The following is a 26,723-nucleotide window of genomic DNA, read 5'->3' on the forward strand; positions in this document are numbered from 1 at the left end:
TCATGCAGAGCATCTCTCCTCTCCTTACCCGAAAACAATTTTGGAAATGAAAGCCGAGAGAGACAGAGCCAGGGATGTTATCTCACCCCTTTTTACCGTCTCAGATAAGAAACAGCCTTTCATCTCTCCCAGGGTGAAAGGCAATTTGCATTTCAAGAGGTCAGGACGAAGCTTTTTCTCTTTACCATCCGAAATTCGTTATTCAAAGCCTATTTGGAAACAAAACAACACATGCACGGGAAGATGGCCTCTGCAGGCTCAAATTAACTGCTCCTGTCATCCCTCATTTCCCTGGCTGCTGCTGGAGGATGCGGGATCGAGGAGGAGGTACAGGCACTGCTGGAGATGTGAGTGGAGCAAACCTGTGAGCTGCTCGGCGTGGCTGGAGCTGCTCCAGGGCTCGGGGGTCTCCCCTGGGAATTGGCGGGGGGGGGCTTTGCGCTCCCCTGCCCTGCACAAGCTTGGCTCAGACAGGTCAGTTCCCTGAGGATAACTCCAGACCCTCCTCCCTGCAAACCCTGCTTCCTTCCAGCTCCCACACTGGCCTTGGGCTGGGACCTCAGGCTGCCTCCAACAACCCGATCCTGCCTAATAAAAAGCCTCTGACAGCCCGGAGCTTGGCTGGGGCTTGCTGGGCGCTGCTGCTTTGTTTTCTCAGCTGCTGCCTCTGCCCTCACTGCTGCCACATATTGATATCAGAGTTTGCATTAGCAGGTGCAACTCTGGGATATTAAATTACCTATAAAAAGCTGTAGCAAGGAAAGACATTGCTGGAGGCATCGAGGCCGCTGGTTTCAGGGTTTGTTTTTTACCCTTGGTTACAGGTGTTTTGTTTTGGTTTCTACCTTGCATTTAAAGGAGCCGTGAGGATGGGTAAAGTTGACTGAATAAAAAAAGGCAAGTAAAAAGTGGAGTAAAGAGAGGGAGAAATAAATAAATAAATAATCTTGTTTATTAAATGAAACAGCTGGGTAGGGAAAAAAAATGATCTCCGGGAAGAAAGCAGCTCCCTGGGCTATTTTTAGCTCTTTTGTTTCTCCCCCCCTTCCCACCCCCACCCTCCTTGCACAGTCTGAGGGTTTGGTGCATGTCAATCCTGCTGTTCTCCCTCACCTCCTGAGTGCCAGGTGATGTGCTCTTTTCTTATTTTCTTCTTCTTTTTTTTTCCTTTTTCCTCTCTCTCTCTTTTTTTTGCATCTTATTTATAGCATGGAGGTGGGGGGAAGGGCAGCAGCATCAGGAGAGGCCGTGCAGGCATCGCCCTCAGCCCTGGCTGGGGAAAGGAGGGGGCAGCAGGGGCTGAGGCTCTCCTGCAGCATCCGGGGCTGCACACGGGCCCTCCCTCTGCTCCTCGGCAGCTTCAGGAGCTGCTGTAACCCCCTCAAGTTCCCTTTGCCTGGGTTTTGGGGGGCTGCAGTTTGGCTGGGCTCCCAGCAGGGCAGGGGCCACCTCTGGTGTCTCCTCTCAGCTCTTGCACCGGTGGGGCTGGTGGAGCCCTGGATTTCCATCGAGCCTTTCTCCCTCTAGGCACCACCATTCCTAAACCCATCCCAGCAAAGCTCTCCGCTACCCACAGGCACTCAGCCCTGCAACCTTCCCCTTTCCCAGCCATCCCTCCCAGCTCCCACATCTCCCATCACATCTCCTGGATGCTGCTGCTACCCCAAGACCCCTCTCCCCTCATCTCCTCTGCCACCAGCTCCCCCCTCACCGACCATCCTCGTGGGCTCCCATCTTTGTGCCTTTATGGAAGAAAATACATAATTCTTTTATTATTCAATTAGGAATTTAACACACAATCAGGTGATCGCTTTAAGAGGATTTCCTATAAGGCAGGATTTGAATAACGGGGCTATGAGTAATATATTCCCTTAACTGGTTTATTCCTTTATCAGATTTTTTTTTCCCCTCTAAGCACTTTAATGCATTTACTTTCCCATTGTCGACACTTTTCTCCTCGCTCTTCCTCCCTCCCCGAGCTTATGCAAATCCCCCGTAAGGCGTTTAATGCGCCGTGTGTGTCAATAGTGCCCAAATCTTCGCGACAGCATTAGGCTTCATGCATGCCCCGGCTGATTAAGAGGGGTGGTGGGGCCAGCCTGGCTGCCCAAACCCCCTTCCAACCCCCACCGTGGGGCCAGCCAAGGGGCCTCTGAGCTGGGACCTGCGTTTGTCCAGAGAAAAGGCTGGACTGAATGTGGATTTTCTTTTGCAGGGCTGGCCGTGAATGGGGAGCGCGGGGCTGAGCCGTCCGCCGCTGTTTGCCGGCCTGTCGCTCAGATTTCAGGGTGTGCGGAGGTGTTCACTGGGAGAGGGGGATGGCTGTGGGTGGGATGTGAGCAGGGAAGGAAGAGGAAGGTGGTGAAATAACCCTTGAGCCTGTATCAGTGTTGATTTGTGCGCACACAATCCATCCTGTGTGGCAGTGGGCGCTCAGGGTGCCTGCTGGAGCCCTGTGGGAATGGCTCGGGCATCACTGGCAGGAAAAGCTGCGGTTTTCCCCACTTTTTGTGCCACCAAGGGCTGAGGTCAGTTCAGCCTCCCTTGTTGTGGGTTTGCTTTCCCTGAGGCAGCCTCTGGGCTTTGTTTTGGGGGGTTTAACAGCCTTTACAGACACGAGGTGTGATGAACCCGGTTACTGGGGGAGAAGCCTGGAGCCTGGTTCAGGGGAATGGATTTGCCCTGCTCACCTTGGTGGAATGTTCCCTCTGAACCCTACAGACGGTGCTGGGAAAAGGAGGGCAGCAGTGATGAAAGGAATAGCAAAAAGGGTTGGCCTGTAATTCCTGGTTTTCCCACTGCCTGAGGGTTTTGTGGCTGCTGGTGAGGCTCTTGGTGGGGGAAAACACCCCCTCCAAGGGTAACTCACCACTTTCTCCTTCCAGAGAAAAATCTCTCTCAACCTGTGTCTGTAAATAGCCCGGGTGAGTGGGAGCGAGCTGAACCGGCCCTTCCCGGCGTTGTTTCCTCTCCGCCCACCGCTGATTGTCTCCTTTTTTTATCCCGTCCTGCCACTCTGCCTGTGCGTGCAGCAATTATGCAAAGTTGCAATCAAGGAGCTGAATTAGGAGCTCATCTTGGATTAATTAGTGATGGATGCAAATCTGTTCCAACAAAGAGGAGCGAGGGGAATGCAAAGGCCATGGGTATCCTCCCAGGGTTTCTCCAGCTCTCCCAGGCTGGTTTGAGGGCAGGAGGGATGCAGAGTTATGCCTTGCAGGAGAATTGGGGCATCCACGTGAAAGAATTTGGTTCTTGGCCTTGGGACAAGGCTTGGGTGCCCCAAAGCTGATGCTCAGCTCTGCCCCTGCATCTCCATGGAGGGTTTTAAACCCAGAGCTTTGGGCTTAGAGCATCTCCTCCCACCCCAGCCTTGCTGCAAAGCTTGGGGGAAAACCAGTTAATCCCTGCAGCCTCCAGTGCTGAGCTCCTGCCAGCACTGGGGATTTCTGTTCGCCTGCAATCGGATTGTGACAAACCCCTCCACTTGCATTGAACAAATTCCCTGGCTACACCCTGCTCCTTGCAGGCCTCAGTAATCCCCCAAGTGTGACTCTGGCCAAGAGGCAACATCCCTGATTAATCCCCGCCGCCGTCTCCACGCAAAGCCACTGCCGCCGAGGATGCTCCTGGTGCTGGCACGACACGCTCGGCCAGCGCTGGGAGCAGACCCCGGGGAAGGATGCAATGCTATTTACAGGAGCTTTCCCAAGAGGGGATTGCAGGCTTGAGAACAGCCTCTTCTTCCCATGAAGTAGAAAAGATGGATGTGCAGCGCTCCCCGGAGCAATGAGCGAGGGGGTGTGGGGAGGGGGCTGCAGATGTTTCATCCCTTTGCCTGTCCCCTCTCAGTGTCACCCAGCCCAGCTGGTGCAGAGGGGACACCCACTGGGCACAGAATAACCAGGGCAGCCTGGCAGGGTGAGCACAGCTTGGTTAAGGAGCTCTTTAACCAAGGGATGGCTCTTGGCTGTGCCCGCAGGGGTGGGGACAGTGGGAACAGCCCCTTTCCCAAGAGTTTAAAGCCTTGGATTGAGGTTTTTGACAAACTGAAAGCTCTCTCCTTCCTCTCCCCTCTGTGACAGCAATGATTAATAAAACCTGACTCGGCTGGAAGGGCAAGGAAAAAAACAACAATACAGGACATTTCTGGAGATCGTCCTAATCCAGCACCTCGGAGCCAAATGAATCAGCAGCTTCTTATTCTGCCGGCAGGATTAGTCAATGTTCATCCAGGCTCCTGGGAAGTGAGGTGAGGCTCTGCATAGCAAGGAGCCGTGGCGAGGTGGCCACAGGGTGTTGGCTGGTTCATGGAGCCAAGCAAATCCCTCCCTGTAATCCTGCAAACACTGTTGGGATGCACCCACTTGTGCTGGGAGCCATGGGGCAGCAGGGAGAGGCAGGAGAAGGGGAGAACAAAAAAAAATACCTCTAAAAATCTGCAGTGTGGGTGAGGGATGTGGGGAAAGACTCCAGGCTGGGGCTGTGTGTAAAGGATGTCCCTCATGCCACGGGGACCAGGAGCACCATGCCTGGCTGGTTCTCCTGGTTGTTAAAGTGGGTCAAGCAGAAACCCAAGGAGCATCTGAGCTCACCAACCTTGAGCCAACTATGTGGAAGCTGAATTATTCAGGACCAGCTTAAAAAATTGAAGAGCCCAGCAAAACTCCAGGAGAGCCCATGGGACCCCCATACCCTTGTCAGGCAGAGGCAGCTCAGCCTGCCCATGCTCAGGGGACACCTTGGGCATTTTGGGAGGGGAGGACAGTGTTGTTTGTGTCTGACACTGCCCTTGGGGATGGGCAAAGCAGAGAGAAAGCACCCAGAGAAGTTCACCCTGAGGGATTCATCTCCCTATGTTCCCTGTAGCACTCCAAGCTGTAGCAGTTCCCTTGGGTATCCCAGCGTGGCTCTGTCTCACCTATAGCAGGAGAAGTTGGAAGAGAACCCCCTTGTCCCCTGAAATGGGCATCTCTTGATTGTGTGATTTTTAGAGCGGAGACTAAAAGGGCATTGATCTTTGCCACCAGGTGTTTGGTTGCTGCATCTCCCCATGGCTTGGGGAACACCACATCTATTTGGGAGCTGAGCTGCTCCCCTCAGCTTGGTTTGTCTCTAAAGGAGCACCCCTGGTGCTATTCCCGGGGCTTTGGAATGGGGAGAAGCGGCTCCTGGGGGGAATCCCTGTGGTGAGTAATGCTGCCTGGCGAGCGCCGGGAAAAGGCGGGTGCACATATGCTTCAGCTCATCCTGCTCTTTTCATGGAGCACTCTCACTGTCTGGGTGCCAACCAGTGGCAGACACGGCCAGGCAACCCCCATCACACTCACCCCCCCCCCCCCCCCTTTCTTTTTTTTACATTTTCAAGGTTCTTGGAAGAGGATGATGGAGTCTGGTGTAGAGCAAGGGTATGTACCCCAAGGGGAGTGAGGTGCTTTGAGATTTTACTATGACACTATGAAATTAGAGCTGAAAAAATGTGTCAAAGCAAACAGCCAAAAAAATCCCCCTTTGCACCAGAGGGCCGAGCTGTGCAGGTGCTCAGCCCAGAGGGGAGCAGGGAAGGCTGAGCCCCGGCTCCAGGCCGTGCTTGGCACAGAACTCAGGTGTGCTTTGAGCCAAACCCCGGCTATTTCAGCCAAGGAGAAAAGATGGAAATTTCCACCTGGCCTGTTTTCTTCCCTGTGATGAATTTGCAGGAGACCCTTTCCTCAGCCCCGTTCCCGGCAGAAGGGTGGGTGAGGCAGTACAGGCAGTTGCGTCTCTAATTTCCTTTGGTGGCAGCAGCAGCAGCAGCAGCAGCAGTGCATGCCCGGCCCCACACGCTGATTTACACAACGCAGCATCTATTGACTGCGAGGAGATTGTAATTCTCAGCCCGGGGCGGTGCAGCCACGGCCTGAGAGCAGGGATGGTTCCTCTCCTCCTTCCTGCTGCCTCCATCCTCACACACTCCAGGGGGGAGAGCCCAGCAAGGGATGGTCCCCCAGGGCTCTCACCCAGTTCGCTGGGAGGGGGCACCTGCTGAATCCCCCCTCTGTTCCTTGCTGCTCCTGGAGAAAACTCGATAGCCCCAGATCCCCGTGATGGAGCCTGCAGCCTGGGCCAGCTCACCCAGCCCAGGAGGGGTGGGGACAGCCACGAGGTCCCTGCCAGGGTCACCCACCTTGGGGACACGTCTCTTCTCCCTAGATGGATATCCACACTGCCCCATATTGCTGGTTGCCTTCCTCCTCTGCTTCCATTCCCTGGTTTTGGAGGGGAGCAGAGACCCTCTTGGCTGTTTCCTCAAAAAGCTGGGGGATTGCTGTGTTCTGTCAGCCAGAGCTGCAATCCATCCCATACATCCGTCTGTCCAGCCCCATCCCTCCTGCTTCCAACAGCCCCTCTCAGACAAAACCCTTCTCAGGACGAGAATGACCCTCTCCCTGAAAAGCTCATGCCCTGAATGAAATCACCGGGGCTTTCTTCCTAATTAATCTCTCTTTGCAATTAGCTCCGGGCCTCCGAAATCCCTCTAAGGCGCCTCTAGCCGGTACCTATAGGCGGTGCCTATGGACAGGGGTATGGGCGTGCATCGGGAAAGCCTCTCCCGCGGCCCCGGGGCTGGCGGGGGGGCTCGGGGGAGGAGCGGGGGGCGGGCGGGAGGCAGACCCGGGGGGAGGCAGACCCGGGGGGAGGCAGACCCGGGGGGAGGCAGACCCGGGGGAGGCAGACCCGGGGCCGCCCCCGCTCCCCGCCGCCGCCGCCGCACTCGGTGCCGGCCCCCTCCCGGCGGAGGCTCCGGTATGGCGGGGCCGGGGGCCGGCGGCCGCCGGGGCTGAGCGGGGCGGGCCAGCGCCGGTGCCGCAGAGCCGCCGCGGCGGAGCGAGGTAAGAACCGCCGCGACCTGTTGTGTTCGGCCGGGACCGCCGGGGAGCGGGGGGAAAGGAGGGGAAGCCGCCGCCCCGAGCCCCTGCCCGCCCTGGCCCCGCGGAGCATCTTCCCGGGCCCCCCCCGAGCATCCTCCGGGCGCGGCCGGGGCCGCGCTCCGCCCGGCCAGGAGCTTCTCCTTCAGACCGGGGACGTGGGGTACTGAATCCCCCCGTTTATGGCAACTTCGCCCCCGGCAAGATGTCGGGGGGACCCTTTTGCCAGAGCAAAACCCGCTTTTGTGCCCCAGCAGGAGGGCTGCGGTGCCCGGGGGTCACGCAGAGCCGGGGGGTAGCGGGGCAAGGGCTCCTCTCGGGTGAGCTCTCCCACCCCTGCCCGCGATGGAGAAACGCCCCCGCCCCCACACTGGGGCCACGGGGTGTAAATCCATAGGGGCAGACGGATGTAAATCCGGCGGGAGGAGAAAATCCAATTTACGGCAGCGCAGGGATGCTCGGGGGAGCGAGGCGGAGAGTGCCGGAGGCTGGTCCAGCGCCGCGGCTGTGCAGCGCATCCCGCACCCCGCTCTGCTCCTGGCCCCGGGAAGTTTGGGCCACACGCAGTACGTACGAGGCTTTTCCAGCTGGTATGTTCTCCGGATGGGATTTCCTGCTAGGGAAAAAGCCCTGCAACAGGCTTTCCGGCACCCCGGGAGATGCTTCCCAGTGGGTTTTATCGCCTGGGGTGGCAGCAGGCACAGGGGGGTGTGGGTGAAGGGGATTGCAGACAACTCCTCTGGGAGCAGCAGGATGGAGCGGTGTTCCCAAGACGGAGTGCCCTGCTGGGTTGTTCTGCTCGGGGGGCTCTGGGATGGGGGTCCTGGGGGGCTCTGGGAGGGGGACCCCATCCCAGCCCTCCAGGCGTGCTGTGACCTCAGCACAGCCTCGGGGCCGGGGCAGTGCTGCCCTGTGCAGCCGCCCCCGCAGCAAGAGAAGCATTTTAGGCTCCAGGAACTCACTCACAGGCTGTGTGGGCACCACGTTTGCCCACCCGCCTCAGGGCCCTCCGGCATCCAACACATCCTGGCAGCTGGAAAACCTCTCTGCTCCTACAAACGCCATGTCTGGCAGGGAGACCAAAGAAATCACTGTCATTGATTTTTCCTCCCTTGCCTGACTCAACCTACTGCCTTGGAGGAGATTTTTTCACCACCACCACCACCCCTGGGTGCCAGGGAGATCAGCAGGAGGTGGGCTGGGAACGGGCAAGGAATTCAGAGCAGCCCCCTGGGCAGAGCAGCATCCCTGAACCACAGGAATGAAGCCTGTTTTGGGTGGCTCTGGTGGGGTCGCTGGAAGATGTCGGGTATTTGGAGAGTTCATTTTGGGATATATTTGGTGCAGCCCCTCTCAGGTGTGATGCTGGGGTCTCTCTGGCAGCTCTCGCAGCAGGTTCGTGCTGTCTCTGATCCCCCAGAGCAGCAGATCTGAAAAAAGCAGGGTCCTATCTCCTCTCTGAAAGCTGCAGGAGTGTGTCTGCCCGGGCTGGCGGCTCTGCCCCAGCCCCAGGCACCAGAGATGCTGAAAAGGGCATAAAGCAGAGCAAGTGTTCTGCCTGCTGCAGGGAGCGAGGGCTTCCCGAGGCAGCCGGGATCATCCCCGCAGCCGCCTTTCCGCGAGTGCTTTTCATCCATTAATTTCTCTAATTGCTTTTGGAAATCACAGTGGCCTTGGTCTTTGGTAGCATCCCCGTGAGGTGCTGAGCCAGGCTGTGCCTCGGGGGTGGCTCGTGTGGGTCCCCCACAAGCTCTGCTCACCACCCCAAAGCCAAACTTCTGCTCAGAAAGTCGGTGGATCCCATTTGCCTCGGGGAAATCATCTTTCCAGGCGGAAAAAAACCCATCAGAACCGCTGTGATACAGCGAGGTGGAGAAGGCTCAGGGCCACCCACATGCCATCGTCCCTTGCAGACCCTTGGCATCACCTGGGTGGGGACACAGGAGCAGGGCCCCCCCTGTGCACCCCGGGGGTGTCACTGCTCTCCCTCCCCTCAGGGTGGCCAGGATGGGCTCGGTGGGAGCCGAGCGCTTCAAGGAGCTGAGCCCGGCGGCCACGCCGGAGGGGAACGTGGTGATGAGCTTCAGCTTCGACAGCTACCAGCTGGAGGAGGACGAGCTGCAGCGGGGCAGCCAGGCCAAGGGTGTCCTCACCTTCATGGAGCCAGGTGAGAGCAGGCACGGCCCAACCTGACCCACAGCCAGCAGCCAGGTTCCCTGCTGGTTTCCCACCCGCTCAGGAGCTTCCTGGGATGGGTTTAACGGCCACAAATAGCCTGAAATGCCACAGTATTGCCCACTACCCTTTTTCATCCCTTTTTGTACCCCTGTGAGCCACCAGCACATCCCGTGACAGTGGGCTCTGCAGGCTGGCAAGGAGTTGAGGATTGGTGCCCTGGTTCTCCTGCCAGGCTCACCCCCAGCCTGCAGCTTCATCTTTCTCCATGCAGGACTCAGGGACACTCCTGAGATTCACCCCAGCCCTGCTCCACATCCTGAGGCAGCCCTGTCCACCTCCACACCCACCGTGACTCTTCCTGCACCTTGACTTGTGCTGTTACCTGCACAGCCTGGCTCTCAGCTTGCTTAGCTGCAATTAAAACTCACCAGACCCCAAAGCCCAGATGTTTTCCTCCCTCCTGGGTCTCCACTGAAGACACTGAAATGTCTTTATTTAGGGGAGGAACTCCTCGGAGCAGGGGCTCTTTATTTGTACATCTACAGGGAGCTGAGCTGTTTCATCGCTTCAAGGTTGGGGTCTGACGTGGGTCCCAGGGGTGCAGCAGTGCCACTGTCATGTCTTTTTCTCTTTCTTTCCTCTTTTGGGGCAGTTTCTGAGGACCCCGAGCCCCAGGATAGATACCATGGGATTTATTTTGCCATGCTGTTGGCTGGGGTGGGATTTCTCCTGCCCTACAACAGCTTTATCACCGATGTGGATTACCTGCACCATAAATACCCAGGTAGGTCTGGAGCAGCTCCAGCACTTCCCTGACACCCCAAACCTGGAGAGAGCTCAATCCCACTTCCACAGGAGCTGAACTCCTGTCCCCCCATCACCTGCCTCTCTTCAGGGACCTCCATCGTCTTTGACATGAGCCTCACCTACATCCTGGTGGCCTTGGTGGCCGTCATCCTCAACAACGCGCTGGTGGAGCTGCTGAGCTTGCACACCCGGATCTCCGTGGGTGAGTGGGGTCCCTGCAGCCTCAGGCAGGGCTGTCCCCCTGCTGTGCCCCTGCCACCACCTCTGTCTGCCCTCCACAGGCTACCTCTTTGCCCTGGGGCCCCTGCTCTTCGTCAGCATCTGCGACGTGTGGCTGGAGCTGTTCAGCCGCAGACAAGCCTACGCCATCAACCTGGTGGCTGTCGGGGTGGTGGCCTTTGGCTGCACAGGTATGTGGCAGAGCAGCTGGGCTGGGACATGGCAAGCAGGGGTGGGAAACAGCCCCAATCCCTGAGCTGTGGTCTCCTGGGACAACCTCCTGCTCTGATCCCTATAACCCTCCCTGCCCTGTCCCCTCCACCTCTGTCCAGGCATTGTGGGACTGGCCAGGGGCACCAGCACCAAACCATGTATGGGTCACCAACACCACCGATCTGGGCCACCAGGGTGACATCCCAAGCCCCCACACCTGGTGGCCACTCTGGGTGGGAACAGACATAGTTGGAGCATCCGGGGAGGAAAAAAAAGGCCCTGCTGCTTTTGGAGCAAGGAGGCTGCTGGAAGGAGCAGCTCCCAGTTCCCTCTGGGGTTTCTTCCCCCTTCCCAGAGTTTTGGCTGCAGCAATAATCCCTCCTTCTCCCCTCTGTGCATCTCTCCTGAAGTGCAGCAATCCAGCTTCTATGGCTACACAGGGCTGCTGCCCAAGCGCTACACGCAGGGAGTGATGACGGGCGAGAGTAAGTACCCACAGCCACTGACCATGTTCACATCCCACCACATGGCCTTGCACCTTCTCCTGGGGCCCCAGTCAGTCACACCTGAGGCCCCACTGGCCCCCAGCACAGCCCAGCTGGGTCGCCAGCAGATCAGGGACACCTCAGGGTGCTCCCCAGCAAACCAGTTTACTGGTTTTTAAGTCCCTGCGCTGCCATGCCAGGCTGGGGGTGGGGGTGTCTGCCAGAAGCTTTATCACCCCAAAATCACTACTGGTGACTCCTCTATACCGGGAAGCATCACATCCACACCGTGGGGGATGATGAGGATCCCTGAGCTGGGATTCAGCGGGGCCCGGCGCTGACAGCTCTCCCACACCGCCAGGCACCGCCGGGGTCATCATCTCGCTCAGCCGCATCTTCACCAAGCTGCTGCTGTCGGACGAGAAGGAGAACACCGTCATCTTCTTCTTCATCTCCATCGGCATGGAGCTGACGTGCTTCATCCTCCACCTCCTGGTGAAGCGCACCCGCTTCGTGCGCTACTACACGGACTGTTCCCGCAAGGGCCTCCCCGAGAGCCGCGGGGCCAGCGACCCCGGCACTGGCTACCGCGTCCACCACGATGTCACCTCTGAGGACGTCCGATTTGTAAGCCAAGGGTGGGTTTCCCTCCCCGCCCCTGGGGTTCTTTGCCACTGCACCTCAGCGCTGCTGTCCCCTCTCCTCTCTCGTCCAGGAAAACCAGGAGCAGGGGCAGCCGAGCTCCCCCCAGGGCAGCCCCGGCCCCGAAGCTGAGCTGGCTGGGAGTGGCACCTACATGCGCTTCGACGTCCCTCGGCCCAAGATCAAGAGGAGCTGGCCCAGCTTCCGAGGTGAGTGGTGGGCTTGGGGGAAAGCCATGCCCGTGGGGTGGGATAAATGATCAGTAACACAGAGGTTTGGGAGAGGATCACCCCCAAGGCTGGAGAGGGACTTCTGAAAAGGGCATGGAATAGCAGGACAAAGGGAAATGGCTTCAAACTGACAAGAGGACAGGATTAGGTGGGATATTTATCAAGAAATTCTTCCTTGTGAGGGTGGGGAGGCCCTGGCACATGCTGGCCAGAGAAGTGGTGGCTGCCCTGTTCCTGAAAGTGCCCAAGGCCAGGTTGGACGGGGCTTGCAGCAACCTGGGATTGTGGAAGGTGTCCTTGCCCATGGCAGGGGGTTGGAACTGGATGATCTTTAACAGTCCCTTCCATCCCAAACCATTCTATGATTCTATCATCCCTTTCCTAATGATATGCCCAAAACCGTGGGGCAAATTCATTTTCGAAAGGCACCCCTGGGGGTCAGACAAAGCTCTCAGGGTCTCCAAGGGGGCCGGGCTGGAGTTTAGGCTGAGCTGTGCTGCCTGTCCCTGCCAGACATGCTGCTCTACCGCTACGTCGTGTCCCGCCTCATCTGGGCCTACATGCTCTCCATTGCCATGACCTACTTCATCACACTGTGCCTCTTTCCCGGGCTGGAGTCGGAGATCCACAACTGCACGCTGGGGGAATGGCTCCCCATCCTCATCATGGCCATCTTCAACCTCTCTGACTTCGTCGGCAAGGTAGGAGAGAGGCCAGAGCCAGCACAGTGGGGGTCTGTCCCGCTTTGGTGTCCTCTTTCTAAGCCACTTGGCTCCACCAAGGGTCATCTCCACCCGCGGGGGTCTAACCAGTGTGAGGCTGGTGCTCACCAGCACAGCCAAGGTTGGGTTCCCACAGCAGTTGGTCTTTCCACCATTTCATCTCCTCGTTGCCCCATTTTGGGCACCGCAGGGCCCTCCCCAGCCTCCTCATGCCCCCAGCAGAGTCTCTGCCCCTCTCTGCAGATCCTGGCTGCCCTGCCCTACGACTGGAGAGGGACCCACCTCCTCATCTACTCCTGCCTCCGTGTGGTCTTCATCCCCCTCTTCATCATGTGCGTCTACCCCAATGGGCAGCCCACCTTTGGCCACCCCGCCTGGCCCTGCATCTTCTCCCTCCTCATGGGCATCACCAACGGCTACTTTGGCAGTGTCCCCATGATCCTGGCCGCGGGCAAAGTGAGCCCGGAGCAGCGGGAGCTGGCAGGTAGGACCGAGCCCTCCCGGGAATCCCACATGGTGTGCCCAGAGCACCCTGACACCCCCTGTCCCTTCCCACAGGGAACACCATGACCGTGTCCTACATGACGGGCTTGACGCTGGGCTCGGCCGTGGCGTATTTTGCCTACAGCCTCACCAGTACCTCCCACAGCACCTGTTTCTACACCGAGACCTCCAATGGCTCCTTTACCTTGGGGTACTGAGCCCTGGGGTGGGGCAACGGGGACAGGATGGGACCTGCTTCCCACCATGGTCCCCAGAGCCCCACATCTCTCCTCAAGGAGGGAGCCTGGAGCCAGAAATCCACCCCAGCATGGACAAGGACTGTGGCACAGGGCTGCAGCACTCCCAAACGGCCTGTGCTGCCCAGCCAGGGACTGTGCAGGGCCACTGCTTGGGGTGACATTCCTCCCACTCCAGGGGACAGTTCTTGTTGCTTTTGGGGGATCTCCCCATCAGCAATGTGCAGCTCTCCAGTGAAGGCTGGGGATCTTCTGTTTGCGCCAAGCCATTGACAGGAGGAAGAAAATACTGCCAAATCCCAAAGGGAATAGGACCAGCACTGGGGAGGAGGGTGATGGAGGGCTGGTGAGGAAGAAGAGGAGCAAGAGAGGAAGCAAACACTCTCTCAGTCCCTGGTGGCTCTGGGAAGGTGGGTCTCGAATTCCATTGATGGTGCTGCAGGTTTTCACCAGGAATGGCTTGAAATCACAGTCCCTCCCCAAATATGCGAATCACTTCTGATGGCTGGGGAAAAGATTTTTTTGTGTGTGTCTTGTTTTACCCTCCGTAACTGTAACAGAGGCAGGGTCTTGCCTCCCCCACCCCACACTGTGAATCTGTACCATTGCAAGGGGTAGAGGGGGGTCCCAAGGCTACAGCACTGCCAGTGCCACCTGCAGGCCACTGCTGGGCCTCAAGATTTATTGCACAGGACATAAGTGAAGCTGATTAAATAATTAAATGTCTTTGCAACGACGGTTGGTCCTTAGCTATGCCACTGGCACTGGTGGCACTTGACCACTGGTGATGGGCTGGGCTGGCACACACAGGCCTGCTGCCTGTCCTGTTGGGTCTTGGGGTGTCCCTTGTGCTGCTCCCCATCTTCAGGACCCCCTTTGTCACTTGGGGCGGTTGAACATGTCACCGGGTTACACCAAACCCCTGCCAGCCTGCAAACTGCCGTGGGCATCACACAAGAGAGGGAACAGGCCAAGAGGAGCAGAAAACATCAGGAGAAGGTGCCAACACCACGTTTTGGACCCAGCTGCACCTCGCTGTGCCAACTGGCGGGTGCCACCTCGCAGGGAATCAAGCCCAAGGAGGCAGGGAATGCCAGGCCTGGCCCCGACCCGGCCCCGCAGCACGGGAGGGTCTGGCCATGCCACGCTCCTGGCTCTATGAAGTGCAGCTCACACCAAAAAGCGCAAATCCAGCATTTCAACCTCAGCACATGGTGCCCTGAGCAAGGTGACAGAGGGAGGACTCACATCTCCAGCCCACAGGCCCTGTCCAGCAGACACCTGTACTCCAGTGTCCAGTCCTGTCCATTGGTGCCACCATGTCACACAGACAGGTTCTCCCCAAAAAGCCACCAGGCACCTGGGCTGTGTCTTTCTCAAAGGCAGGGGCTGAGCCAAAAAGCCATCATTGCCACCAAGAGGAGAAAAACCCTGAGGTCAGGACAAGTGAGACAAAGAAAGATGCTTCGTTGGGTTGCTTTTTTTCAATTAGATTTTTTTTTTTTATGAAAAAAGATCACACGGAGTTCTCCAACAAACAGAATGCCAAAAAAATTGTTTTAAACAAAACATAAACAAAACAAAACAAAAAGACAAAAACCTGGCTCTCCTTTCCTCTCGATTGTCTGAAATATCCTTGTGTTCCATAGAAGGCAGTGGGTTTTAAGTGCTTTCTATTTAACATTAGCATAAAATCTCTCTCGCGCGCTCTCTCTCTCGCTCTTTAAAATATGCTCACACAATTTGCTTCTAGAAGTACAGTACACTTTGAGCGTGGGGGGTGTGCCTGTTCCCAGATCATTTACAATCACAATCCAACAGGAAATAAAAAATAATATTCTAAACGTCAGACTGTGTTCATTTCTGCCGTTGTGGGTTTTTTTCTTTTTTTGTTTTTTATAATTTCATAATTTTTTTCACAGTTTTAAAAAGTTTATATTTATATATATATATTTATATTTATATTTATAATTAAAAAGTTGAATCCATTTAAAGACTTATAATACAGGAGGGCTAAAGAGTCTTTTGGTACATTAAAACTGTACAGGCTAGAACCGTCACTGTCCGCCGTGCCGAGGTGCCGGTGGCCCGGGGTGGAGATGGTATGAGCTCAGCACCATGTGGTTTGTTTCAAGGACCAGGGGTAACTCTGGGGGCTGTCCCTCACCCCTGAGCCCCGGCCTCCAGTCTCTGGTACACAGCCAGGGTGGAGAGTTTCCAATCTGTCCTTGGCTTAAGTGTCTCCCCACCGGAGCCTGGGCCGAGCCGGGCCCCGCTTCGTGTCCCGGCGATCCGTAGTGCGAGTCGGGAGTTGCAAAGATCAGTGCGTCTCTTGGGAGTTTTAAGTGCAAGGATGGTGTGTCGTCCTCCTCAGGCTCTCCTCTGGTGTTCCCTCTTGCCAGGTGTAACCCTGGAGCAGCAGTGGCGGTGGCCAAGGGGAGCTCAGCTCCTCAGCGGATGGAGGAAGATGAACAGTGCAGTCCCTGAGCCCAAGGTGACAGCGGGGCTCTGGCTGTGGGGACGCCGCAGGCAGGCACAGCCAGGTTCACACACTGTCCCCATTCCCTTCAAATGGTGGGCAAGGCTTCGCAGCAGCTCCACGTCTCAGAGCAGGCAAGGCATGGCAGGTAAAGCTGGGTGAGGGATGCCAGATTCCAGTGGCCTCTGATCTTCTCTCCTCCAAGCAGCAGCTTTTCCCAGTCGTTTCCTGCCCCTTCACTGCACCCTCCAAGATGACGTCTCGGTTTGCCCCTTGTCACCCCCCTGGCCACCTGCTTGCTCCCTCCAGCACCTTCACAGGGCAGAAGGGGTGCAGAGCCGCAGAGGGTTCAGACTGTTCAAGGCAGCGTTCCAGCCTGGATGTTGGCCCCTCTTCCACCTGGCTCCTCCCAGCCTGGAGGATTCTCTTCTGCCATCTCTGTGCTGGGGCCAGCCCTGTCCCGTTGTGCTCCACACACTGTTGGAGGGGTCTCCAGGGAAAGGGAACGGCAAAAAGGCGCTGAGAGGATCGAGACGAGGCGCTGAGAGAGACTCATCTCCTTTCTCTTTCACCCTGTCCTTCCTATAAAGGGTCATGCGAAACTAAGCCGGAAAGGGAATATAAGGACGGAGAGGAGCGCATGCGGAAGGCAAGAGGGTCCTTCCACGTGCGGGCGGCTTCCGAGTTACTGATGGGGGAAAATGACACAAAAGGGATCCCTCCTGCCGGGGGGGTCCCGCTGGTGAAATGATCACGAGACCCATGTGCTTTCCTGGACCAAAAGGAGGAAGGGAGAAGTTGGTCAAGTGTCACCTTACTTAAAGCCACTTCCAGAAGAGCCTCGGGGGTTCAAGCACCACCACCACCCCCCATGGCATCTTACTCGAGTCCTGTAACTGCTTCCCCAACCCCTTTCTTCAGCCTTCTCCTTCCTCCTCGCGTCTCTCGCGCTCTCCTGTCTGTAGTGTGACACAGAAATGAGCATTGAAAGAAACAATCATGTCGTCTGAACAGGCACGTCCTCAGGTTTGTCCCATCCCGTCCCAGGGGGGTGGCATGTGTCCCCTGGGCGGTCAGCAGATGACAGGGACACCGTCAGTGTTGAAGATCATGCCCGTGGTGGGCTCGTAGGTCCCTGCAAGGTAGTAGAGGTCCTCACTGTCTTGGTATTTCTTTGTCTTTAGCATCTGCTCATATTGATCCAGACCAACAACAAGACACTTGTGTGAGATGGTCTGGACATCATTTTCATCCACGTGAGAAGACTGGTAGAGGGCTCTCTGCACAACAGGAACAGAAGGAAGGAGGTGGGAAAAAAAGGAGCCATTAGATCACACAGCATTTACAGCATCATCTTCAAAGAGCAGGAAAAACACTCATCGTAATGGGATAGGCATGATGCTCACGGTCAAGAACATCTCACTCATCCCAACAGCCAGCCACTGGGAATCTGCACAGGCCCATGGACAGCCTAGACAAACCCTCCAGCCCACTGAACCTGAGCCCTGGCTTTTGCCTGGCTCCCACTGATGGGAATGCTGCAGCTGCCAAGCACACACAAAGGAAATATGGAGGCCACGAGTTTGTCATCCTCATTTCAAAGATGCAAATGCAAAGATGGGTGCTGGATACTAGCTCCCTGTTTCAACCCACACCCAGCACCTGCAGCTACTCCCACCCTCCCAAGTCCTGGGCACTGGAGACTTGGCAGCCGAGGCAAAAAGCAAGAGCCAGAGAAGTTTGGAGGGCATTTCCCAGCAGTATTTATTTGTTATCAGGTACCCAGCATTCCCTCCCAGCCTTCCCCCAGTCTGACCAACCTCCATAAAGTCCTTCCTCTGGTTGGATGCCTGCAAAGCTGTGGACAGACTCCTGCCCGATTTCTGATCCCAGCGCTGTGCCCAAGAAGAAAAGAGGAAACAAAAATGAAAACCTGGTGAATTCGTTGTTTTCCCATGCCATCACCTCCTGCCCACCACACGTGCTTTTGGAACTTCAACCCCTGCCCACTGCCACTAGGAATAAATCCCGCTGTAAACTAGCTGCACACGTGCAAAATTCAGTGTTTCTGAGCTCCAGGCCCGTCCTTTTTACACTTTAAAGACTTGATCTCGCTCTTGACACTCTTTTTGGACCAATGCAAAAGTCTTTGCTTCCTAATACAGAGAAATCCACCCCTCCCCTCTTCAAAAGGCCAACACTGGGCTTGCCCACACCACAGGCAGCCCCTACAAGATGAAAGAATGGGGCCACCCCCTTCAGGGTACCAGTAACAAATTGGGCATTGGGTGTTTTCCTCATCATTGGAAACAAAAGGGAGCAAGGAGCTTTGCAGACCTCTCAGCAAAGGAGACCAGCCTACCTTGCCTTCATTGAGTTTCTTCCCAGGGTTGGTTTCTTCTGGGTGATAAAACCATTTGACTCGGACCACCATGTTGTTCCCCCAGGATTCCCACATGCTCTGGATGCGGCCAATGTAGGGCAGGTTGGGGCGGCCAGCGGAGAGGAACACGGCGCAGTCTCCGATGCGGATGATCTCCTTGCCCCGCACGATGGCCTTGTAGAACAGCTTCCTGGCCTTCCCTTTCATTCCTCGTCTCTGCCAAGAGAGGATCACGCAGGTGCTCAGCCAGGGATCACCCATATTTTTCCCACACACCGTTTGCGCCGTCCTGCATGCATCCCTTTGCTGTTGGCAGAGCCACAGTACTCCCACAGACACTGGGGCAGAGGGATACACCGTGCAGAATGGCTTCCCCAACACAGTGAAAGCCAACCCCAATCTCCCTGCAAAACTGGACACTTGGCACACCACGCCAGCAGTTCCACCACCCCAGGAAAAGGAAAGAGGCACCAGGAGGCAAACTCCAGTGCCGAGCACTATGGGAGCATTTACCTGTGTGGGTTTCCCAAACCACTTCCAGAGCTGCCGTGCCGGGAGGAAAGCAGCGATCTTGGGCCTGTTCTCCACGGAGGGCAGGCGCTGGCGCTTGGCCAGCTCCTTGGTGGTGGGCAGGTGGATGCCCTCACGCTTCTTGGGCCGGCTCTTGTTGCCGCCCTGCGGCGGTGCCGGCTGCTGCGCCGGCTGCTGCGCCGGCTGCTGCGCCGGCTGCTTCTGGCTCTGCGGGTGGGAGGAGGCCCGGGATTTCCCTGCCTGCTTGGTTTGCTTGGGTGGGAGGGTCTGCTGCACCGAGGAACTCGGCTGGGCCTCAGCTACTTCGTCATCAGAACTACAGGAGGAATCTTCATCCGTAGTAGAGGAGGAAGAAGAGCTGGAGCTTGACGAAGAAGAGGTTGATGAGGTGGAGGAAGAGGAGGAAGATGAAGATGAAGAGGAGCTGCTGCTAGAAGAGGAAGAAGAGGAGGAGTTGGAGGAAGAGAGAGGGGTGGATGCTCTTGAACTGGCTGAGCTGCTGTCCTGGGCTTCCCCTTGGTTCTTCTCAGCCTCCTCTTCTCCCTCTGACTCCGAGCTGCTGTCACTGCTGTTGCTCTCAGACTCCTCCACAGCTGCTGGAGCTGCTGCCTTTTCTTCCTGGTCCTTCGAAGCAGCAAGGCTCTCTGCTGAGGCATCAAACTTTCCTCCAAAGCTGGCAGGGGAAGGGTCTCCCTCAGCCACCTTGGCTCGGGAAGATTTTTGCTTGCCCTCTACACTCACTGCAGCAGAATAGCCCAGCCCCAAGAGACTCTTCCCATCTCTGCGACTGGCCAGGTTTGAATCCTCCAGCATCCTCATCGCCTCCTTCATCTTTTTTGTCTTTGGAGACATCACACCCTCATGGTCCAGCTTGATCAGGATTTCGTTGTCATGCTTCCTCTGAGCCTTGACCATGGTGCCGAACTCTTGTGTCTCTTCTGTGGGTCGCCCCTTCTTGGCCTTGGCTTTGGACACTGAAGCATCGCTGGAACCAAAGGCCGCCAGTGTTCCTGGGAGATCGCTATAGGGCTCCGTGCTGAGGATGCTGCCAAACACAGCAGGCTGGTAAGAGGGTTGTGGAGGGCTGTGCAGCTTCGTGGAGATCTTCATTTTGCTGGCTTTTGACCGTTTTTCCTCTGTGGGAGCAGGAGAGCCTCCAGTCGGCAGCGGTTGCGATTTCCGTGACCCCTTCATGCTTGGCTTGCTCAAGCACGCCGGCTTCTCTGGGACTGAGGAGGTAACAGGTGAAGACTCCACCTGATCCTTCTCTTCAGGCAAGGCAGCCTCTTCTGCAGAGGGGAAGAAGCACAAAGACATGATGTTATCCCTCCAGATGGGCTTTATTAGCTCAGACACAACCAGACACCAGAGACATTGGTCTCTGGCCAAGCATGGCTTGTTCCTGCCTGCTCAGGTACCCCCAAAGGAACACAGGGGGTGTCCTCACTGCTCACTGAACAGCCTGGCCTGGTGCCAGTACTTGTGAGAAGTGATGGACAATGCCCAGGGGTGCTGCTTCAACTTCAGGGGAACCAAACTACAAATCTCCTTTGGCCCTACTGACGGCTGCAGAGATGCTCGCTGAAACAGGGACTCTGCTCCACATTCCTGACTGACATAAGGAGACTGTCACAGCACAGGCCAGCTTCCAAGCCCGCCTCCTGTAAACTGTAGCCACAGCAGAGCAAGACGCATGGGTGCTTTAACTTCAAGCAATGCATCTATCCTCACAACCCTGCTCCAAGCAATAGCCCTAACTTGGGGAGAACAGTGGAGAACTGTGCAAAGATTCCCTCAGCTCCAGGCATGGCAGTGTGCCAACTTACCAGCTTTGGCCTTGACACTTGGCTTTCTCCCTCGCCCTTTGCCCTTTGACACAGGCTCCTCTGACCCCAGTGCAGCTCCCTCTTTTCCTTCTCCAGTGTCTTTGCTGGATTTACGGCTACGGCGCTTGGTGCTGGGCACCAAAAGGGCAGGGGAAGGCTCAGCACCTGGAACAGGTCAAAGAGATGTTCAAATGCAGTCAAATAACACGTAAAACAGAGATGTGATATAGTGGAAGTATCCCAACCAAATCTGCAATAGGGACTGGGCCTTTTTCCTTATGGGTGATATCCCACCCCAGCTCCGTGCTCTATAATTGATGGTGCAATCTTTGTCAACTTGTCCCAAAATTTGAGGAAAGCAGCCCAAAACTCTGTGTACATCAGTGTGGGAAGTGTCTTGCAAAAAAACTGAACAGCAAGACTCACACTGGATCTTGTAGTCAGGTGGGAGAAGCCGAATGTGAGACAGTGGGATGCGTCCCGTGTCCCCATCATCGAACTCTACAGTGATGAGATCACCATCTTCCTCCAGATCCAGGGTTCCTGTGGATGGGGGAGCAGAAGAAGGGATTAGGAACAAACACTGGAGTACAAATCCCTCGTAAGGGAAGTGAGGACATGGGGAAAGGCAGGGGTGCTGCACCAGCTGCAAACCATCCCACCTCACCTTCCCTGGGCTGTGCAGGGAGGGCACAGAAGGCTCACTCTGCAATGGAAAGTCCCTGATAAACCAGCCCACTCAGTGTGAAATTCCCCAGCAGCAGCACTGCTCCAGAACGAAACAGCCATCCCAGTTTGACTTCCCACCTCTCTCCACTATTTCCCCTCTATTCTTGCACAAATTCACTTCTCTCCTTTCACTGAAATATCTTTTTTTTAATCTGTGTTTTGTAACTACTCTCAGCCATCATAAACTGCTGCTTTTCACTTTCTCCAAGAGAAATAAGCTGTGTTATCACCCTCTCTTTTTGCATCCGCATTACTGCTTTATACATCAAAAGTAATTATTCCATTTCACACATGTGGTATGACCAAGAGCCCAAAAACAAGACCAGCCGTGGCAGAATTGTCCAGAGCCATTCATCAACTTTTTAATGGGACCAGACTGGAAAGTTCTGTGTCAGAGCAAAGTTCTGAGTATCCAGGTGATTTAGAAACCTCTACAGCCTCAGAAATTATTGATACCTGGAATAAATTCTGACTTTCTGAAATGTATTAAATGTCCCTGATATATTTAAGCTCCTAAATTGCTCGAATCTCTTCCTGAACCTGCAGGATGTTACTAAATCTGCTTCATTAATGAGAGGGGCATGACATGGAGGAGAGAACAGGCCAGGCTCTGACCTCCAGGACGCTCACAGCAGAGCTCAGGGCTTCCCCAGACAAGCCTGAGGACACACAGGGCTGAGACACTGCAGGTTCACAGCACAGAGCAGCCAGGGTGGCCTTACCTCGGACAACCGTCCCTGGGTAGAGGCAGCGGTACTGCTGGCTCCAGTAGGCTGCAATCCTCGTGCCCTCGGGCAGGAACCGCACTGAGGGGGGTTTCACATCGATGATCTGCTCAGGGCAAGAGGAAGGCAATTACTGACCACTCTGGCACCAGCACAGACCATCCCACCACACCCGGCACGGAGCAAAGTAGCTCTGGAGAAGGCAAAGGACAGTTTCCCTGCTGGGGAACGGCCTCCTGTGTGCTCACAGGGCCATGTGAAGGACCACCCCTGCTGGAATACAGGACTAGTGCCTGCTGCCAGTGCGGGAGCTTGGTCATGGGGCAGCGAGCACAGCAAGGGGAGTTCTGCCCACACTGACCATGGGGGCACCCCTGAAGCTGGAGGAGGAGAGAGCTTCCAGCCAGCCTTCCCCACCCCAGAGCAGGGCATGGGCACGGAGGACAGGCCACACATACCGCTTCCTGCAGGAGCTGCTCCAGGCAGTAAATGTGGGGACGGTTTCCCCTCTCGCCCTCCACCACCACCCGGTATCTGAAACACAAAGGCTCAGTCAGACACAGCACATGGGAGACACCACCCCGACCAGGTAACGCCTCCCTCTGAGGATGTGAGAGCACATAATGAGAGATAATTGGATTTCCCTCAGTGCTGATAAACCAGAGTGAACTCTCCTTCGCTCCCTGCCAGACACTGTCAGTCTCTGGGCAGCCAGCTCTATACAACCCCCAAACTGATCCATGCAGCAGCTATGTCCCCATTTTCTGGCAGATCCCAGGTGGATACAGCAGCCCCTCAACTCACATGTCTGGCGAATGCACTGTCTTGACATGCCCAGCATAGAGCAGCTTGTCATCCATGGGGATGAGGACACGCAGGCCATCCTTCAGCTCATCCTTGTCAATGATACAGGAGCGGGGAGCTGTGAGGTGGTGAAGCAAGACGGGGATTAGAGAGCACCACACATGGGAAAGGGACAGTGAGGGGAGAAGGAAGCCTCATATTCCCAGCAGCGCTGCCTCCTCTCTTGGTAATAATAACATACCAGTGAATGAAAATAGGGCGACTCAGAGACAGGGTTTCAACTAGATGTCACTGTGAGGTATGCTGATCAGGCTTAGTTTTTATTGAATTGGCTGAAAAACTGGTATTTCCACCCCAAAGACCCATGACTTTGGATGGGGAATGTCTAAAAGCAGCACAGTTGTCCTCTGAGCAGCCCTAGGAAACTTGCCCAGCTCCTCTACCTGTAAAATCCTGCCCTTACCTGGTGTGGGTGGCCTCTCAACCAGCATGCTCAATGGGATGTTCTCATCCTCTGAGAAGCTGCTGTCTTGGTTGGGTTCAAAATCTTCCTCTGCTGCCATGCTCTCCATGAGCTTGCTGACAGCTCCTCCCTTCCCTCGGTTCTGCAGGAGAGCAAGTAGCACATCAGCTGGATCACCATAGGAAACAGTCTGATCCCATCTCACCTTCCTCCAACAAAATATAACCTGAGAGTATCGGGACAAACCTGTCTCCATCCTCAGGAATGTTCATCTCACAAACAGTTAAATGGGTGTACCCAAACCTTTTGCTGCCTTTATCCCCAAGCATCACCAGCAGTTGACCAAAAGCTATTCCCCACATCCTCACTCTTGGAGGTTGGGAGAGATGCTGTGGAGCTGTAGTTTTGCTCCACATTCACCACAGTGCTCCTGAGCCTCTGTCTTCACTGAATAGGCACCGGGCACTGCTCCTATTTCTTCTCCAATCTCCATGAACTGTTCCTTGCCGTTACATGCAGACCACAAGCATCACACAGAAATGATGTGAGAAAACAGCAATGTGTGTTATGAGGGATGACAGGCTACAGCAGTGGAGCAGGAACCAGCCATGACCAAATGCTGAGCAAGGCTACTCCATCACCATCTCCTTGGTCTTGCTGTCTATGCAAGCTCTCCCTCTGCCCCACGGCAGCCTTAGAGAAAATCCTACCTGCTCACAAATTTGGGGGATGAAGGCAAATGAACACCAGATGGTAGCAGCAGGTACTATCTGAGAGTCTTCCTTGGATTTTAGGCTTTTCAAACCAGCCCTCTGCCTTTAGCACACCCAGCAAAACCTGCACCTCTGTTTTCCCTCCCTCACACCGCAACAGTCCAGAACACAGTAGGGCTCTGCCAGCCACCCTCCAGTCCAGCCACACTAGAACCAGCCCCTCACCTCTTTTTTCACCTCCTTGGCTTTCACCTTAGCTTTGCTCTTCTTGGTGGAGCCCAGGGCACTTGCCAGGCTGACCCGAACATCAGAGGGGGAGCTGGGGATGCCAGGAGGAGACATGGATGAGGAAGAGGAGCAGCAGGGTGTTTCTTTACCCTTCTTCCGCTGCTAAAAATAAAAACAAAACACTTCCATCAATAAAGAGAAGATTGGTAAAGATCTGGGTCCAAGGAGAGTGAAAAGGTGGAGCAAGGCAGGCTATGCACAGGTAGGATTACGTTCAGCCAGCAGTTAGTTCACTGCCCACATCACATCCTGCATCTCCCAGCTCTGCTTTCTGGCTTCACACATTTTGGGAAGAGTTTTTCATAACCCTGGAGAACAGTTCCTGCCCATCTAATCTTCCTCCAAAGAGCTCCAAGAAGATCCCAGTCGGCCTCATGTCACAACTAACTTGCCTAACTCTCCCCATTAGTGTTCTTCCACAACACTGCCATGAACTGAACTGGAGCCAGAGAAAGCCAAGCATTCAGCTTAGATGAAAAGGCAGTAACCCAGAGACCACTGTCACCCCCAGCCAGGGACAGACCTCAGAAGCCACCATATAAAAGATGAAGAGCCTTAGAGGCCAGTCTGGGGGCCACAGGTCAGCAAGAGGACAAGCTCACGCAGAGAGTGGGAGAGAGATTTCACAGGATCTGTTTTAATGCAGGATCATTGACTCTGGCCACCCAAATAGAATGGATTTGGGACATGGAGGGTGACAGAAGTAACCAGCCCCATTCAAACATGACAGGCTTTTACTCCCTGCAAGTCAGATCCAAGTCTGACAGAACCTCTGGGTGTACATGGAGCTGACAGGGGTGACAAGGGGCAGCCAAACAACTGCTGAGACAGGACTCAACTCTCCTGTGCCTTAGTGCAGTTAACTGCCCACCCCCTCACCCTCAGCTCCCAAGCATCCCAACAGCAACCTGGCCAGCACATTCCTCACCTTGCTTAGCTCCTTCCTCTCCTTCCCCTTGCTGCCCTCCTTTTTGGGGCTCATGGGGGCCCCCTTGCCACAGCGCCCGGGTTTGGAGACAGGGGTGGAGCTGGCAGGCGCCGTGGATGTCAGCATGGCCGAGGACGTGGTGGCGTCGTGGAGGAAGATCCGCTCGCTGCGGCGTCGGTTCCACAGGTCATCATCGCTGGCCTCCAGCCCAAACTCAAAGCTCAAGTCTTTAGGGGATTTAAATTTCTTCAGCTTGCGGCCTTTCTCAGACCCCAGCTTGGTCTTGTCAGCGCTCCCAGATCCGGAGTCAAGGCTGCTGGGGGCCTGGCTTGGCGGGATGCTGCTGGACTCCAGTGGCCCCTTCTTCCCACGCAGCAGCCCTGAAGGAGACTTCTTCCTGATCTTGATCTCGCTCTCCGAGTCAGTGTATTCAAACTCTGTCCCTAGGTGCAAAGGATTTAACCATCAGTCAAGGCCCTGGCCGAGCCAAGAGGGGACACATCCTGCTGGAAACTTCTGGGCTCCATGGGAGATGCTGTGCCTGCTCAACAGAGTTCTTGCTTCTTCTCCTTTCCAATCCCCACATCCCTCAGACCTCCATTTCTGAGCCATAAGACACTGTGGAAATTCCCTGGAAAGAAGCCTGCCCTGCTCCAAACCAGAGCCCAATCATTCAGGCAGTGTGGTTCAGTGTGTTCCCTGCCACCATTTTTTCCCTTCTCCCACAAGCAAAACGCTGCATGGAAGCTCTGAAAAGATACTGTAACGTGCCCCTTCTCAAAAAGGAGCTGCTCAGCCGAAATCAAGCATAAACCCCATAAGCTGATCCCTCCTTCTCTCCTGGTGGGAGCCCTCTCCAGTTTCACCTTTGTTTCAGAAGAACAATGTCTTTTAACAAATGAAATAAACCCATATTTCAAGCTCATTTTTTCCCACTGGCCAACAGACAACCACAGATCTTTTTTACTGGCTCAAGTAGTTGCCTTAAAGTCAAGAGAGGTAAATGATCTTTTGTCTGTGGCAAATGGAATTCCCCTCACACTGGCCTCTGCTTAGCACAGGCACAGCAGTACCCAGAGGCCTGAAATACTGTAGTAATGCCAAGATGTTCCCCACCTTCACTGTGTTCCCCTGAACCTGATAAAGGAAAGCAAGATCGTGTTTCCAGGGGCAGAAGAGAAACTGAGGCAGCACTTACATACCCACCAACACGGGCAGGAGGTAGACAAAAAACATTCACATCAGAAAATGAAAATGTACAAGGCACAAGCCAGGAAAGCATCTTTTCTTGGTCCTTCTCTCCAATACACTCACTTTCCTGGGTAAATTCAGTCTGCAGGAAACTGCTCTCATCTACCCAACCCTCCTCCCCTGAGACAGCCCCAGAATGAAGAGAAAAAGAGCCAGATTGTCAAAAACAAAGCTGGCAAGTCTCAAAATGAAAAACCCATTGGAAACTAAAACACTCCTCCTCCTCTCTCAGTACTGCATGAGGTAATTTCTAGATGCTTCCAGTTTCAAGGAGGGCAGGTTACAAGACAATAAATTCTTAGCAGAGGCTGTTGGAACAAGTTGGCAAAAGCCTAATATAGCATGGAAACAGTGCTAAAACAAGCCAGGCTCCTGAGAAGGACATCATTTTCCATTCTGAGGCATGGTATATATTCCATTATCACTTAATAAATATTAATAGAGAATTTATAAATGGAA

The 26,723-nt window shown here is 55.3% G+C and overlaps 2 protein-coding genes across 11 annotated transcripts in view; one reads left to right on the forward strand and one right to left on the reverse strand.

Annotated features, from left to right (window-relative positions):
* The first annotated feature begins 1,088 nt into the window (after positions 1-1,088).
* On the forward strand, positions 1,089-13,880 carry SLC29A4 (solute carrier family 29 member 4). 5 transcript variants are annotated; one of them, XM_066197895.1, is made up of 14 exons: positions 1,102-1,127; positions 2,216-2,288; positions 4,086-4,252; positions 5,031-5,189; positions 8,906-9,075; positions 9,739-9,870; positions 9,982-10,095; positions 10,175-10,303; positions 10,736-10,810; positions 11,172-11,437; positions 11,526-11,661; positions 12,196-12,383; positions 12,648-12,888; positions 12,963-13,880. In XM_066197895.1, the coding sequence occupies exons 3-14, from the start codon at positions 4,185-4,187 to the stop codon at positions 13,103-13,105; spliced, it is 1,821 nt and encodes a 606-aa protein (XP_066053992.1). In that variant the 5' UTR covers positions 1,102-1,127; positions 2,216-2,288; positions 4,086-4,184; the 3' UTR covers positions 13,106-13,880. The 5 variants fall into 5 exon arrangements, with proteins under 5 accessions (XP_066053993.1, XP_066053992.1, XP_066053994.1 ...); XM_066197896.1 differs by lacking the exon at positions 2,216-2,288 and having other exon boundaries at positions 1,089-1,127; XM_066197897.1 differs by lacking the exon at positions 5,031-5,189.
* A 1,030-nt stretch (positions 13,881-14,910) lies between these two features.
* Positions 14,911-26,723, reverse strand: part of TNRC18 (trinucleotide repeat containing 18) — a 56,233-nt gene continuing 44,420 nt past the window's right edge. For 5 of the 6 annotated variants that reach the window (XM_066197894.1, XM_066197893.1, XM_066197891.1 and 2 more), the window contains 12 exons: positions 25,014-25,456; positions 24,023-24,187; positions 23,085-23,226; positions 22,622-22,739; positions 22,276-22,351; positions 21,815-21,923; positions 20,790-20,906; positions 20,364-20,528; positions 18,520-19,826; positions 17,986-18,222; positions 17,444-17,518; positions 14,911-16,903 (listed from right to left, as the gene is read on the reverse strand). In XM_066197894.1, the coding sequence (XP_066053991.1) occupies positions 16,697-16,903; positions 17,444-17,518; positions 17,986-18,222; positions 18,520-19,826; positions 20,364-20,528; positions 20,790-20,906; positions 21,815-21,923; positions 22,276-22,351; positions 22,622-22,739; positions 23,085-23,226; positions 24,023-24,187; positions 25,014-25,456 (3,161 nt within the window). In that variant the 3' untranslated portion in view covers positions 14,911-16,696. The remainder of the gene's footprint in view (positions 16,904-17,443; positions 17,519-17,985; positions 18,223-18,519; positions 19,827-20,363; positions 20,529-20,789; positions 20,907-21,814; positions 21,924-22,275; positions 22,352-22,621; positions 22,740-23,084; positions 23,227-24,022; positions 24,188-25,013; positions 25,457-26,723) is intronic. The other variant, XM_066197892.1, reaches the window with a different exon arrangement.

This window comes from Chamaea fasciata, unplaced genomic scaffold (assembly GCF_029207755.1).
Source record: "Chamaea fasciata isolate MVZ Bird 193981 ecotype frontalis unplaced genomic scaffold, bChaFas1.0.hap1 SCAF_16, whole genome shotgun sequence".
In the NCBI taxonomy this organism is placed as follows: domain Eukaryota; kingdom Metazoa; phylum Chordata; class Aves; order Passeriformes; family Sylviidae; genus Chamaea; species Chamaea fasciata.